This window comes from Nerophis ophidion, linkage group LG16 (genome assembly GCF_033978795.1).
Source record: "Nerophis ophidion isolate RoL-2023_Sa linkage group LG16, RoL_Noph_v1.0, whole genome shotgun sequence".
NCBI classification, from domain to species: domain Eukaryota; kingdom Metazoa; phylum Chordata; class Actinopteri; order Syngnathiformes; family Syngnathidae; genus Nerophis; species Nerophis ophidion.
Genome location: NC_084626.1, coordinates 12,715,880 through 12,730,408, shown reverse-complemented (window position 1 = coordinate 12,730,408; position 14,529 = coordinate 12,715,880). Strand labels below are relative to the sequence as shown.

At 39.5% G+C, this 14,529-nt stretch overlaps 2 protein-coding genes and 1 non-coding gene across 4 annotated transcripts in view; 1 reads left to right on the top strand and 2 right to left on the bottom strand.

The window, feature by feature from the left end:
* ninj1 (ninjurin 1) overlaps positions 1-6,522 on the top strand; it is a 41,663-nt gene extending 35,141 nt beyond the window's left edge. The window contains exon 3 of the mRNA XM_061874293.1: positions 1,962-6,522. Within this exon, the coding sequence (XP_061730277.1) occupies positions 1,962-2,104 (143 nt within the window). The 3' untranslated portion in view covers positions 2,105-6,522. The remainder of the gene's footprint in view (positions 1-1,961) is intronic.
* A 1-nt stretch (position 6,523) lies between these two features.
* On the bottom strand, positions 6,524-14,517 carry card19 (caspase recruitment domain family, member 19). 2 transcript variants are annotated; one of them, XM_061874292.1, is made up of 6 exons: positions 14,415-14,517; positions 13,909-14,048; positions 12,262-12,418; positions 9,184-9,249; positions 9,002-9,067; positions 6,524-8,885 (listed from the first exon to the last, which is right to left on the bottom strand). In XM_061874292.1, exons 1-6 carry the CDS (start codon positions 14,419-14,421, stop codon positions 8,776-8,778), a joined length of 546 nt encoding a protein of 181 aa, XP_061730276.1. In that variant the 5' UTR covers positions 14,422-14,517; the 3' UTR covers positions 6,524-8,775. The 2 variants fall into 2 exon arrangements, with proteins under 2 accessions (XP_061730276.1, XP_061730275.1); XM_061874291.1 differs by lacking the exon at positions 14,415-14,517 and having other exon boundaries at positions 13,909-14,076.
* On the bottom strand, positions 7,686-7,813 carry LOC133535734 (U6atac minor spliceosomal RNA). The gene has a single exon (XR_009802315.1). It is a non-coding gene; the product is annotated as a U6atac minor spliceosomal RNA (small nuclear RNA).
* Positions 14,518-14,529: the final 12 nt, after the last annotated feature.

Below are 14,529 nucleotides of genomic sequence, written 5' to 3'. Positions count from 1 at the left end.
CTATTATTGCAAGGAATTTACTGTAGGGATTTCACCATCTACGGTCCGTAATATCACCAAATGGTTCAGAGAATCTGGAAAAAAATCATTGCACGTAAGGGACAAGGCCAAAAACCAACATTGAATGCCTGTGACCTTCGATCCCTCAGGCAGTACTGCAACAAAAGGCGACATCAGTGTGTAAAGGATATCACAACATGGGCTCAGGAACAGTTTAGAAAACCACTGTCAGAAAATACAGTTTGTCGCGACATCTGTAAGTGCAAGTTAAAACTCTACAATGCAAAACGAACGCAATTTATCAACAACACCCAGAAAAGCCGCAGGCTACGCTGGGCCCGAGTTCATCTAAGATGGACTGATGCAAAGTGGAAAAGTGTTCTGTGGTCTGACGGGTCCACATTTCAAATTGTTTTGGAAACGTTGGACGTTGTGTCCTCTGGACCAAAGAGGAAAAGAACCATCTGGACTGTTGTAAGCACAAAGTTTAAAAGCCAGCCTCTGTGATGGTATGGGGGTGTATTAGTTCCCAAGGCATAGGTAACTTACACATATATGAAGGCACCATTAATGCTGAAAGGTACATACACGTTTTGGAGCAACATATGTTGCCATTCAAGCAACGTTAGCTTGGACGCCCCTGCTTATTTCAGCACGACAATGCCAAGCCACATGTTATAACAGCGTGGCTTTATTGTAAAAGAGTGCGGGTACTAGACTGGCCTGCCTGTAGTGAAGACCTGTCTCCCATTGAAAATGTGTGGCGCATTATGAAGCCTAAAATACGACAATGGAGACTGTTGAAGAACTTAAGCTGTACATCAAGCAAGAAAAGGAAATAATTCCACCTGAAAAGCTTCAAAAATTGGTTTCCTCAGTTCCCAAATGTTTACTGAGTGTTGTTAAACGGAAAGGCCATGTAACAGTGGTAAAAATGCCCCTGTGTCAACTTCTTTGCAGTGTGTTGCTGCCATTAAATTCTAAGTTATTGATTATTTGCAAAAAAAACAAACAAACAAAAGGTTTCTCACTTGGAACATTAAATATCTTGTCTTTGCAGTCTATTCAATGTAGTATAAGTTGAAAAGGATGCGCAAATCATTGTATTCTGTTTTTATTTACTATTTACACAACGTGCCAACTTCAATGGTTTTGGGTTTTGCATTTGTGGCACTAGAGAAACATCTATCTTGCAATAAAAAAGTATGCCAAAAAAACATGAAAAGCAAAAAAAAAACATGATGGAAATACGAGTTTTAAATTTAACTGTTTCCAGAAGGACCCGCTGCTCATTGAGAAGAACATGTCAGAAAAGTGTCCAATTAGGCAAGAAAAAGTCACCTTTTGGAAAAGGTGAACTAGATGGGTCTGATTGATGGGTTGTGGAAGAGAACCCTGGCTCACCCAGCATGCCTTGCAGGCTATATATATATATATATATATATATATATATATATATATATATATATATATATATATATATATATATATATATATATCCATCCATCCATTTTCTACCGCTTATTCCCTTTTGGCTGGCGCCTATCTCAGCTACAATCGGGCGGAAGGCGGGGTACACCCTGGACAAGTCGCCACCTCATCGCAGAGCCAACACATATGTATATATATATGTGTGTATATATATGTATATGTATATATATATATACATATATATATATGTATATATATATATATATATGTGTGTATATATATGTATATGTATATATATATATATATATATATATATATATATATATATATATATATATATATATATATATATATATATATATGGTGGTGCTGGTGTTGTCATTGTAGTGACATTGCATCACAACTTAGTTGTTTGCACAAGTGTTATTGATACTGAAACTGAAAGTCAACAAATATGTCAGCAAAATAGCGTGGCTCTAGCCTCCCCTAGTGGAAAAAATTTATACACGCTCTGTTCCACTCTCTTACAGTCAAGTGGAACCTGAACGACCAGCGCATGCACAACAGGCTCAACATCATGGAGAACGCCGCCACCGCCTTTGTGTTCGTCATCGTGGTGGTCAACGTCTTCATCACGGCCTTCGGCGTGCAGCGGCCCAACACCAGCCAATGACCTCTGAACTCTTCGCTCACGAGGGGGGGGGGGGGGGTTTGTCCCTCGCCCCGCAAACAAAGCGGACAAAATACACGAGCGGCTGCTGGAATTTGACCTCGCTGGCCCGAGCAAAGAAAACGTATTTCAAGGATCCAACGTCTTCCTCTATAGCGGCGGTCAGTATGGTTTTTCTTTTTTAACCTTTTGATGCTCATTTCATGCTCAGGTGACTGTTACGCAACAACCGCCTTCTTCATCGTACACGTGTGCAGTAGAAACTCTTCTAATTGTGTATCACAAGCCAGTAAATCTCCAGCTTTGGTTCTTATTGGCCAGATACAGTGGAACCCGCTTACGTCGACTAAAAAGTGCCTGCTTAAGTCAACATACATGGTGAACAGCTTTTTTCTAAGGTTATTATTGTCATTATTATTATTACTTTGAAAAACTGCTTTATCCGTGTTGTAGTACTGCTAACGCTATTATTATGTTTATAATAGCACAACACACCAGTATATTGTTTAGTAACACAGCACTAAGTAACTTCAACCTTAAGCAAAATGTTTCATTACTTTCAGGACGATACACGGACTTACAACTAGTTCAGGGGGCGGCAACCTAAAATGTTGAAAGAGCAATATTGGACCAAAAATACAAAAACTAATCATTCTGGAGCTGCAAAAAAGTAAAAGTCATATTACATACAGATAGTGTGTCATAAGCTATAAATTGAATTATGAGGACTCAAAGAAAACTAAATGAGCTGAAATATAGCTACAAGTGAGGCATAATGATGCAATATGTACATACAGCTAGCCTAAATAGCATGTTAGGATCGATTAGCTTGCAGTCATGCAGTGACCAAATATGTCTGATTAGCACTCCACACAAGTCAATAACATCAACAAAACTCACCTTTGTGCATTCATGTACAACGTGAAAAGTTTGGTGGATAAAATGAGACAGAAAAAGAAGTGGCATAAAACACGTCTTAGAAAGTCGGAGAAAGTTATACATGTAAACAAACTACGGTGAGTTTAAAGACCGCTAAAATTAGTAGGACAAAACATCACTCGCCAAATACTCGAATCAGTGAATCATGTTTAATATAAATAGCGTGCTTTATAGCAATTGGGGAGGTTTGTGACATGTTTGTCCTCCTACAGAAACCATATTAAAACAAAAAGTATGTTTTTTTCCCCTCATCATTTTCATATATTTTTGAAAAAGCTCCAAAAAGCCACTAGGGCGGCGCTTAAGAGCCGTTGCGGCTCCAGAGCAGCGGGTTGCCGACCCCTGAACTAGGTGAATGACACCTCTGTCATGGCCTGAGGGGTCTGCTTCTCTTTTTCCTTGCACTTTGCGACATTGAGGGTGGCAGGAAGAAAAAACTATGAATGTGCTGACTTGCTTTACGGCAGGGGTGTCAAAGTCAAGGCCCGTGAATGAATGATCTATGGCCGCAGGGATGATATTCCATTAGTATTAGAACCGGCCACAGCTGCCTGCTGCTGTTTTGCATGCACCAATCAGCTTGGTGCTACGACTTTTCAAAATGGGGTCACAGTCATAAAAATGGGATCCCACAGTCAATTTTTGGGGTTCCACTTTTTTGTCACCGTTTTGAAAACAAATGATAAATGTATGCATTATCCTGTTATATCTCACATTATATAATGTGTTTTGGAAAAATGTTAATTCCTTAAAGAAAAAAATACAAAAGAAAACACATTTTTATGCATATGTAAATGTATTCAATTATAAACATTCAGTCACTTCTTTCCTTAATGGATCTAAATTTTACCGCTGCCAGTATTTTTTTTCTATGTTTTTATTGTAATATTTTCAGAATGCATTTGTTCTATTTTTTTCTGGTGAACGCCTGCGTGCCGCCAGAAAACAAGAAGAACGCCTATATGCAATTACTGCTATCATGGCCAAAGCTTCAAAACAACCAAAGAAACAAAAAGTTTTCTCTGAGGATACCAAAAAGGAAAGAGGGATCTTACCCGGATAAATGAAAAGTCAGGATCAACATTGCCCCGGCTTTCACTCACTGGCGTGAGCTCAAAGATGAGGGATTTCAGACCGATGCTGCCTTGGCTCTTTTCCTGCTGGACTAGTGACTTTTAATGCTTAAATCTAAAAGATAATGATAATTTTAGCAATCAGAAATGTGCGAGGTAGCTATAAATACCCACCAGTCTGATAGTTTCACTACTTCTTCCTTCAAAAAAAATTTCCCGCTGGTCTTGGGGCCAGCATCTGCTTCGATACGTTCTTGGTAGTAGTATCATGTTTGAACAGCAATCCAAGATAATTTCTTGATAGTGTCTGCTATTTAACATCAGCATAGCTATTAGAGACGTAGTATTAGTCTCAATGTCATGGCGGACATCATGTCAGTATGACTCTATATGGGAAATGTGGTCTTCTTCTGGCAAAAAATGACCGCTTTGGTCCACTGGTGGTGGCAAAATCAACCAAAACATTAAGTTCCTAAATGGGGCTTTAAAATGTGCACGTGGTTTTTTTTGATTGATTGATTGAAACTTTTATTAGTAGATTGCACAGTACAGTACATATTCCACACAATTGACCACTAAATGGTAACACCAGAATAAGTTTTTCAACTTGTTTAAGTCAAGGTCCACGTAAATCAATTCATGGTGACTTCCTGTTCAGTGCAAAATAAGCTTCAAAATAAAGTATGAACCTGAACTCTACCACAACTAACAAAATGCACCCATTCAATTTTAATACGGCTATAAAATGATTGATTTGAGGGGAAAAAACAACTGAATAATCGTGATTAATCACAGTTGCTTGCATAATTGAAATTAACTTTAAAAAGGGCCTAATATTTGTGACACAAATGCAGTTTTATTACCAGAATGTTGCAGTAACTATTTAAAAAATGTCTTGCTTAAATGTCCGTCATATATTTGTTCTAAATAAATTGAATGATTAATTTGCATTTATACGTGATTAATGCCATATTTTTTGTGATTAATCACAAGCGTTCTCTTTAACCCTTTTAACTTATTTAGGCGGAAGTCATCGCTCGAGATAAGCGGGTTGCAATGTAAACAATTCAACAAAAACACTTTTTTGAAAAGCAACAACCAAAAGTTGAATAAAAGGTTGAAATAAAAATATGCTTTGTCCCCTTTAACACAAAGCTGACAGACAGGCTGTTTTTTTTTCTTCTTGAAACATTTGTAGTTTCTTGCTTGTAACATATTATTTACATGGATTTGAACCCTGTGATGCATAATGTCCACAAGAGTGTCTTTAAAAGCGGCCCCTCCTTCATGCACCAGACTTTAATGTCAAAAATCTGACAAACTTTTCGAACATGCTGAAAAGACAAACTGGAAATGGTGACGTATCATGTAGCTATTGTTTGCATGTTGGAAATGACCTGCAACTCAACTCAACTCAACAGTGGACACTGTTGTGTCTTGCAAATAACAACACACTGCCACCCATTGGTCAGCTGTTACACCTGCAAGAAACAACAACCTCAAAAACAAGATGGATGACTGATAAGTCAAGAAGAGAAAGGATGATCTTTTCCACTCCTGTTCCAGGACACTTTGCAAGTATCAAATATGCAGACATCAAGCAACAACTAAAGAGTAATATCATATTATGTTTGAATAAATGATGTGTCCACTCAGTTGGATGTTGTTAGATATCTTCACTGCCATGTTTGATTTTATGGCACTTTGTGGTTTTTGAAAGTACTTCAGCAACTTTTTGGCTGCGTTACATGAATTTATGTAATTAGGATGTACATTTCAAACATGAATTTATGTAATTAAAATGTACATTTAGCCTTCAGTAGAATGAGGCAATTGAATAAATGTATGGTTGAAGTCAAGAGGATCGATGTTTCTGCAATACGTTGAAATATTTAAACACACTGTTAAAGATCATTAAAAAGACATTTTGTTTTGTTGCATTTACTAAAACATGTTGTCAAACATTTGACCATCTTCTTTTTTAATTAAGTGTATCTACTGTAGTTTTTATGCCTATGACGTACGTTATGATGATTCATGCATCGCAGGGTTTTATATCAAGATGATTTTGAATCCCCCCTGCTGTAAAGTTTGGACACCTGTAAACTATGAAGTCATGAGTATTGTATCAAATGTCATCCATGCAGGTTTTGCCTTATTGCAAACTAAAGAACAACAAATGCACTTTGCCTCTCCACAAAACTTGATCAACATTTGAAGCATCTTCCCAGTTACATGATGTATTCTGTACTATGCAACCACTGCTGTACATTTGTGTTACGTATCTCCTGTTCAACCACTTGGATTATATTTTTTTTATAAAGGACTCATATCTCTTTGGGATTTCTACTATATGACGTCTCACACACTGTGATAACTGTTTTAAATTAAAATACAATCCAGACATCAGTTGAGTGTTGTGATGATGTTTATTATTATGATACAGCACTTTGAACAAATTGTGCTCTCTAAATTAACTTGCCTTGCCTAGATGCACTTTGTCTATACTGAAGGCATCTTCACATCAGAGCAAGGAAAATTCAGGCACAGGAAGATTAAATATGAACACATACTGTAACTGCACAATAAGAAGAAATACATGAAATCAACATGTTCCTAAGGCACCGTGTCTTCATGATGTACTGTATGCTCCAATTAACGGCTAGCAGTTAACCACTATACAGTTTGCACATTCAGCATATGTATTTAGCTCTGCTTGTGCTTTAAAATGTTATGTAATTTATGTAGATTTATAAACAATTACACCATGACGTCAGCTGCACTATGCGAACACTATTATTATTCTTCAAGTTCCATCCCTACATCCATCCATTTTCAACCGCTCGTCCCGTTTGGGGTCCCAGTGAGTGCTGGAGCCTATCTCAGCTGCATTCAGGTGGAAGGTGGTGTACACCGCGGACAAGTCGCCACCTCATCGCGGGGCCAACACAGATAGACAGACCACATTCGAGGAAGCCGGAGTACCCGGAGGGAACCCATGCAGTCACGAGGAGAACATGGAAACTCCACACAGAAAGATCCCGTGCTTGGGATTGAACCCAGAACTAAGGACCTTCGTATTGTGAGGCACATGCACTAACCCCTGGCGCGCCGTACTGCCCTGTTCTTCAAGTTGTTATATTCAAATAAAGTTGATTTAAATGTTTTGTCTTCATGGTAGGATTGATAATGCATCCTCTTTGTAGTTTCAGTAAATAAACATCAAAGCGCTATAGTTGGATCATTTATGGTAGTACACATGTTTTGTCATAAGGCCCTTGAATTAGATTACTTTCAAACTGACTGATATTACAACAAAAAATACAAATATATAGTTTGCAAAAGGCACAAATGCGCAAATAGGCCTGCTTTAGAATAGAAAAGTTTCACAACAAGGGTGCAATTTATAAACATTTAAAAATATAACCATTTTTGTTTAGATTGTGTGGACTAAATATGTGCAAAAAATCTGACAGAAGCTCTCAATTCTGTATGTTGAATAGCAATATGTTTTCCTCAAGTAGGAGAGGGCATAAGCAGCGAAAAGTAAAAGTAATGTGGAAAATTAATCTTAAAAAACTTGGTTAGAGATGCCACGAAGTAGGTAGCAATGCCTTAACCATATATGTGTTGCAGGCCACAGGGGCCATTTCCATCCTTGTCAAGGGGAGTGCTAACCTTCTCTCCTTTCATACAACACAACTAAATAAAAAGGAAAACTCGCGTACTTAAAATGGTACCCCCGGGAAGCATCTTGACCCACGGTGCTAGCCATTTTATTTAGTTTGCTTTCTATAATTTAATATTACGACATTGTTGATTATCTGATCACAGTAAAACGTTTACTTGGTGTAGGTGTAGTATTTAATAGGCTATGTCGGTATTTTACGACATTCTTAAAGCATCGACCCGCCACCCATAAGGCACTGCGTGGCAGACACAGAAACGATTGGCTGCTGCGCCAGTCAAGTGACTGCCTTCGTAACCACGTTTCCTCTTGAGTAAAATGTTTACTCTGAAGCGGTGACATAACGCCTGCCCTCACTAGTCACAAAGTAGTTGCTTTTAAAGTCAAAACATACAGTCTCCTTTTTTTTTTAAAAATTGTATCTTTCTGTAAAACTGAGCACTTTTTAAGGACGTCATTGGGCGCTTTTACGCTGCCTTTTACAGACTAGCTTTGTGCAAGTACTCTATTCATACCACACGAGGGCGACATTCTTCCAATTTTTTTTGTACTCCGCTTTGCTTGGCTGTTTATTTTTTCTCAGCATGCCAAAATACGTTGGAAATGTTCTTAATTAAAAACGTTTAGTTGCAATATTTGCTTTAGGATTTTCCATTAAATTAAAACGAACACAATTCTATATACTGCATAGTGACAGTTGCCAAAATGTTATTAATATTATAAGCAGAGTCTGCTAAGTATCTTATACTTCCCTGTTCATTTAAATAGTTGACTTCCCTTAAATTCAATAAAAATCTATCAATTATGAGCAAGTGTGGACCCAAATGTGCCCCATCATCATTGTATTGGACCCCCAAAATCCTAATAAATAAATAAAAAAGTATTACATATTTGACAAGGCAAAGTGTGGTGCTGTGCTTTGGTACAGATAGTTTTTTGTTGAATCCTTATGGCCGCTGAGGATCAGTCAATTCTTACTTGATAAGGCTTTCTTCGGTGTACCATATAAGAACTTCACGGGCTTTTTGCGTCAAACCCAGAGCTGCCATGCCAAGGGCCCGGCTGCCTCCCGCCATCTTGGCTTCTACAGAACAAGGACAGCCTGTGTAGGTGACACTGAATGTCTATTTTAAAGCATGCAAAGCCTCAAGAATAATTAGCAAACATAATATTAGCACTGGAAAAACAATAGCTCCTTACCACCATAATAATAGACTAATGCCATTCCAACTGTAATACTGAAACAGCCTAGGAAGAAGAGGGGGCCTAAAAAGAGGTACACATTGTTTAGTGATGATATTAAGGGTTGATCGCTAAATCCATGCCTTGTTTTAACTGAATAATAGTGAATAGTGGGAGCTTCCATAGTAATGACAGCTTACCTTTATCATTCATAACTTGTCTCTGTTTGTAGGCGCTTGTAGGATATGTGAGGGGATCAGCAGAATCTGGAAACAGATTGATTTTGGGGATGTAAACTATGCAATATAGTTTAAATGATAAATAAATGGGTTGTACTTGCATAGCGCTTTTCTACCTTCAAGGTACTCAAAGCGCTTTGACATTACTTCCACATTTACCCATTCACACACACATTCACACACTGATGGAGGGAGCTGCCATGCAAGGCGCCAACCAGCACCCATCAGGAGCAAGGGTGAAGTGTCTTGCTCAGGACACAACGGACGTGACGAGGTTGGTACTAGGTGGGAATTGAACCAGGGACGCTCAGGTTGCGCACGGCCACTCTCTTCACTGTGCCACGCCGTCCCTAAATGATAAATGGGTTGTACTTGTATAGCGCTTTTCTACCTTCAAGGTACTCAAAGCGCTTTGACACTACTTCCACACACATTCACACACTGATGGAGGGAGCTGCCATGCAAGGCGCCAACCAGCAACCATCAGGAGCAAGGGTGAAGTGTCTTGCTCAGGACACAACGGACGTGACGGGGTTGGTTCTAGGTGGGATTTGAACCAGTGACCCTCGGGTTGCGCACGGCCACTCTCCCACTGCGCCACGCCGTCCCATGAAAGCACTCCTATTGTGCAAAATTCATTGATGGAATTCTGACATACAGTGGGGCAAAAAAGTATTTAGTCAGCCACCGATTGTGCAAGTTCTCCCACTTAAAATGATGACAGAGGTCTGTAATTTTCATCATAGGTACACTTCAACTGTGAGAGACAGAATGTGGGGGAAAAAATACAGGAATTCACATTGTAGGAATTTTAAATAATTTATTTGTAAATTATGGTGAAAAATAAGTATTTGGTCAACCCTTCAAAGCTCTCACTGATGGAAGGAGGTTTTGGCTCAAAATCTCACGATACATGGCCCCATTCATTCTTTCCTTAACACGGATCAATCGTCATGTCCCCTCAGCAGAAAAACAGCCCCAAAGCATGATGTTTCCACCGCCATGCTTCACAGTAGGTATGGTGTTTTTGGGATGCAACTCAGTATTCTTCTTCCTCCAAACACGACGAGTTGAGTTGAGTTTATACCAAAAAGTTCTATTTTGGTTTCATCTGACCACATGACATTCTCCCAATCTTCTGCTGTATCGTCCATGTATCTATTTTGGTATAAACTCAACTCGTCGTGTTTGGAGGAAGAAGGATACTGAGTTGCATCCCAAGAGCACCACACCTACTGTGAAGCATGGGGGTGGAAACATCATAGTCCGAGTATATTGATCCGTTGTGTCCGTCTGTTGTGTGTTTTTAATCTTTTGTTAACGAGGAGATTTTTTTAAGGCAATAAACGGACAGAAATATCTCAAGTTGGTTTCATAATGGATCAATGTAACCAAATCCAATAAAGCTATATAATATTTGAGTGACGCTTTAGTAAAATAAACGTTATGAAGATGTTGGAATATTTCATTCTATTATTCACAGGCAGCCTGTGAATCGTGATCGTTCAGGAGACACAAATCGTTGAACTTTTACTTACCCATCTTATGCAAGTAATTTGGCTTTGCTGTGGGCTTTCATTAAGTTTTCTCTGCTGCTATGCTTAGCTGTAACAACACAAGGCTGCACGCACAACAATGTCCTTCTTTGTGGGGACATTGTTGGTTGTCATGTGACGGAGATAGATGTCTACATATATCCATATTTTATAACAGCTATCCATCCATCCATTTTCTACCACTTATTCCCTTCTTGGGGTCGCGGGGGGCGCTGGCGCCTATCTCAGCTAGTGTTCTTCCATTTGTTCTCTTTCTGTTTGTCTGCAAGTAGACTTTGTGTTAACCTTGGAGCTTTAGGAATGTAGGGAGTAGAAGAACTCCTTCTTATTATCTCATCCTGTGCCCAGCTGAGGAGGAAAAATAGGCTTGTGTATTCATTATGGAGGGTGGGGGGCAAGCAACGTAGTGAAAAAGACAGCGCTTCCGTAAGATGTTTAGATCAATTTGGGCAATGCTATTGAAAGGTTGTGACTAGATTGGTCTCGCAAAGCTTTGGAATAAAATATCATATATCCTACTCATTGTCTAGGATTCATTGAGAATCAGCTTATGTGTCATCGAAAAGAACTTGGGAGAAGACCGGCAGTTTAAATTCCCAGCAGAGGAACGCCTGGTCGAACACAACACATGTCATGTTCTGATGTACTTTTTGGACGCCGTCTTTGCTCCACATTAAGTCTTTGCTGTCGTCCAGCATTCTGTTTTTGTTTACTTTGCAGCCATTTCAGTTTTAGTTTTGTTCTGCATAGATACAGTCTCTGTTTGATAAAATTGTATCTTTCTATTAAAACGGAGCCCCTTTTAAGGACATTATTTGGCGCTTTTACGCTGTCTTTTACAGACTGGCTTCGTGCAAGTACTCTATTTATACCACAGGAGGGCGACATTTTTCCAAATTATTTCTGTACACCAGGGTGCTTGGCTGCTTGACTTTTTCCCAGCATGCCGAAATTCGTTGGAAATATTCTTAGTTAAAAACGTTTAGTTGCGATATTTGCTTTAGGATTTTCCATGAAATTGTTAATCAATGCCTTTTCTTAGGTGCACTCGCATTTTGTTTTTTTTTGGATTAAGCATTAGACACCTTTTTACTTGCATGCTGCCCCCCACTATCGTCTGCATATCGTGATCACGACAAACCAACGTCGTCTCACACGACGTGTTCCCGACATCTACAAAGCAATTAGCTACCGTTTGCCACCTACTGATATGGAAGAGTAAAACACAGTTACGCTGCCGAGCTCTAGACAGCACCGACACTCAAAAACACCAAATTATTTGCAGACTATTGCTGACTGGTTTGCAAAAAATGTTTTTGAACCAAATAGGTGAAATTTGATAATCTCCTATGGCACACCAGACTGTATCTCACGGCACACCAGAGTGCCACGGCACACCAGAGTGCCGCGGCACAGTGGTTGAAAAACATTGCATTTACTTACTTGAATGCAGCATAAATATAGAGTATATTAGCGTGCTGACCTCTGAGGCGCAGGCGTGTAGGTAAGCTGTAGTACACATCCTCTACATGCAGGTGAAGTGCCCGGTAAAATTCCCTGCACGCTTCCTCGCCTTTCCCCTGCAGGTGCATCAGGAGGTCGCCCAGGCGGACACACGTAGGCACGTCTAGGTTTCGGAACTGGAATGGGACATAATGACACATTAGTGGGGGTAGAACATTATGAATGAATTGATTAACGTGGACCCCGACTTAAACAAGTTGAAAAACATATTCGGGTGTTACCATTTAGTGGTCAATTGTACGGAATATGTACTGAACTGTGCAATCTACTCATAAAAGTTTCAATCAATCAATCAATGTCATTTCCTGAACAGAGGGACTTACAAGCGGATAATGATGCACAGTCAGCCTTTTTGATTTAAAAAAACATAGACAGTCTTGCAGTATTTTCAGCTAGTGATCTTAAAGGCCTACTGAAATTAGATTTTCTTATTTAAACGGGGATAGCAGGTCCATTCAATGTGTAATACTTGATCATTTCGCGATATTGTCACATTTTTGCTGAAAGGATTTATTAGAGAACATCGACAATAAAGTTCGCAACTTTTGGTCGCTAATAAAAAAGCCTTGCCTTTACTGGAAGTAGCCGACGATGACGTCACAAAGGTGAGGGCTCCTCACGTCCTCACATTGTTTATAACGGGAGCCTCCAGCAGCAAGAGCTATTCGGACCGAGAAAACGACAATTTCCCGATTAATTTGAGCGAGGATGAAAGATTCGTGGATGATGATGATAGCAAAAGACTAGAAAAAAAAAATTAAACAAAAAATAAAGTAAAAAAAAAAAGGCGATTGCATTGGGACGGATTCAGATCTTTTTAGACACATTTACTAGGATAATTCTGGGAAATCCCTTATCTTTCTATTGTGTTGCTAGTGTTTTAGTGAGATTAAATAGTACCCAATAGTCGGAGGGGTGTGTCCACGGATGTCTTGACGCCAGTCTCTGAGGGAAGTCGACGGCAGCTGCATGGACGGCGCAAGCTCAGCTGATCTCCGGTAAGAGGCAACGTTTTACCCCAATTTTCTCACCGAAACCTGCCGGTTGACAAGTGGTCGGGATCCATGTTCGCTTGACCGCTCTGATCCATAGTAAAGCTTCACCTCCGGGAATTTTTAACAAGGAAACACCGTGTGTTTGTGTGGCTAAAGGCCAAAGCTTCCTAACCTCCATTTTTCCACTTTGGCTTCTCCATTATTAATTGAAAAAATTGCAAATGATTCAGCAACACAGATCTCCAAAATACTGTGTAATTATGCGGTTAAAGCAGACGAATTTTAGCTTTGTGTGTGTGCAGCGCTCTTATTTCCTAACAGCCTGTGACGTCAAGCGTACACCTCATCATTACGCGACGTTTTCAAGAAAAAACTCCCGGGAAATTTAAAATTGCAATTTAGTAAACTAAAAAGGCCGTATTGGCATGTGTTGCAATGTTAATATTTCATCATTGATATATAAACTATCAGACTGCGTGGTGGGTAGTAGTGGGTTTCAGTAGGCCTTTAAAAAAACATAGACATAGTCTTGCAGTATTTTCAGCTAGTGATCTTAAAATTTAAAAAAAACTAACTCAGGACATGCCAAGCCCTGATAAGTGTGCACTTGCCTTCTTGGCCTCCTTGTCTGTGAGTATTTGAGGGTAGATTCTGTTGAGCTGCAGGATGATTTTGTCCACCAATTCTGTGTCCAGTCTCCTCTCAGACCTGAGGAAGGCGCCATCTTCCGTCAGCTGATCATGGAAGCTTTCTGTCAACAACATTGTCACATTCAAATCAGTGACACATTAGCGCCAAAAAAAAAAAAAACACCCACACAAATAGGGTTCTAAACATAGTTTTGTAAAAGCCGCCGCCCATGACGACGCAGAGAAGTGTTTTAAGGAGGCAAAGACAACACAAAGTGTGTTCGACTTAGCAGAGGCAGCACTAAACGCAACATTCACGAGGAAGAAAGTTTCCGGACACATTCAAAATTGGCTTTTTTTGTAAGTCATTTAGCGGTTTGTGTCACCGACGTCGTTGCTGAAACCTAAAATGTACAAATATTGAAGTGGAAAAAAAGAGTGTAAAAATGTTGACTTAACATTTTTTCCACTCAACGAAAGACACAAACCTCCCATGTTGGAGTCCTTGCTGTCCTTTCTCAAGACACGCCCCCTTGACGTCAACGCCTCGGCTACACCGGAAGCGGAAGTTAGTGTACGTTGTTATTTTCCCTTAAACTGCAA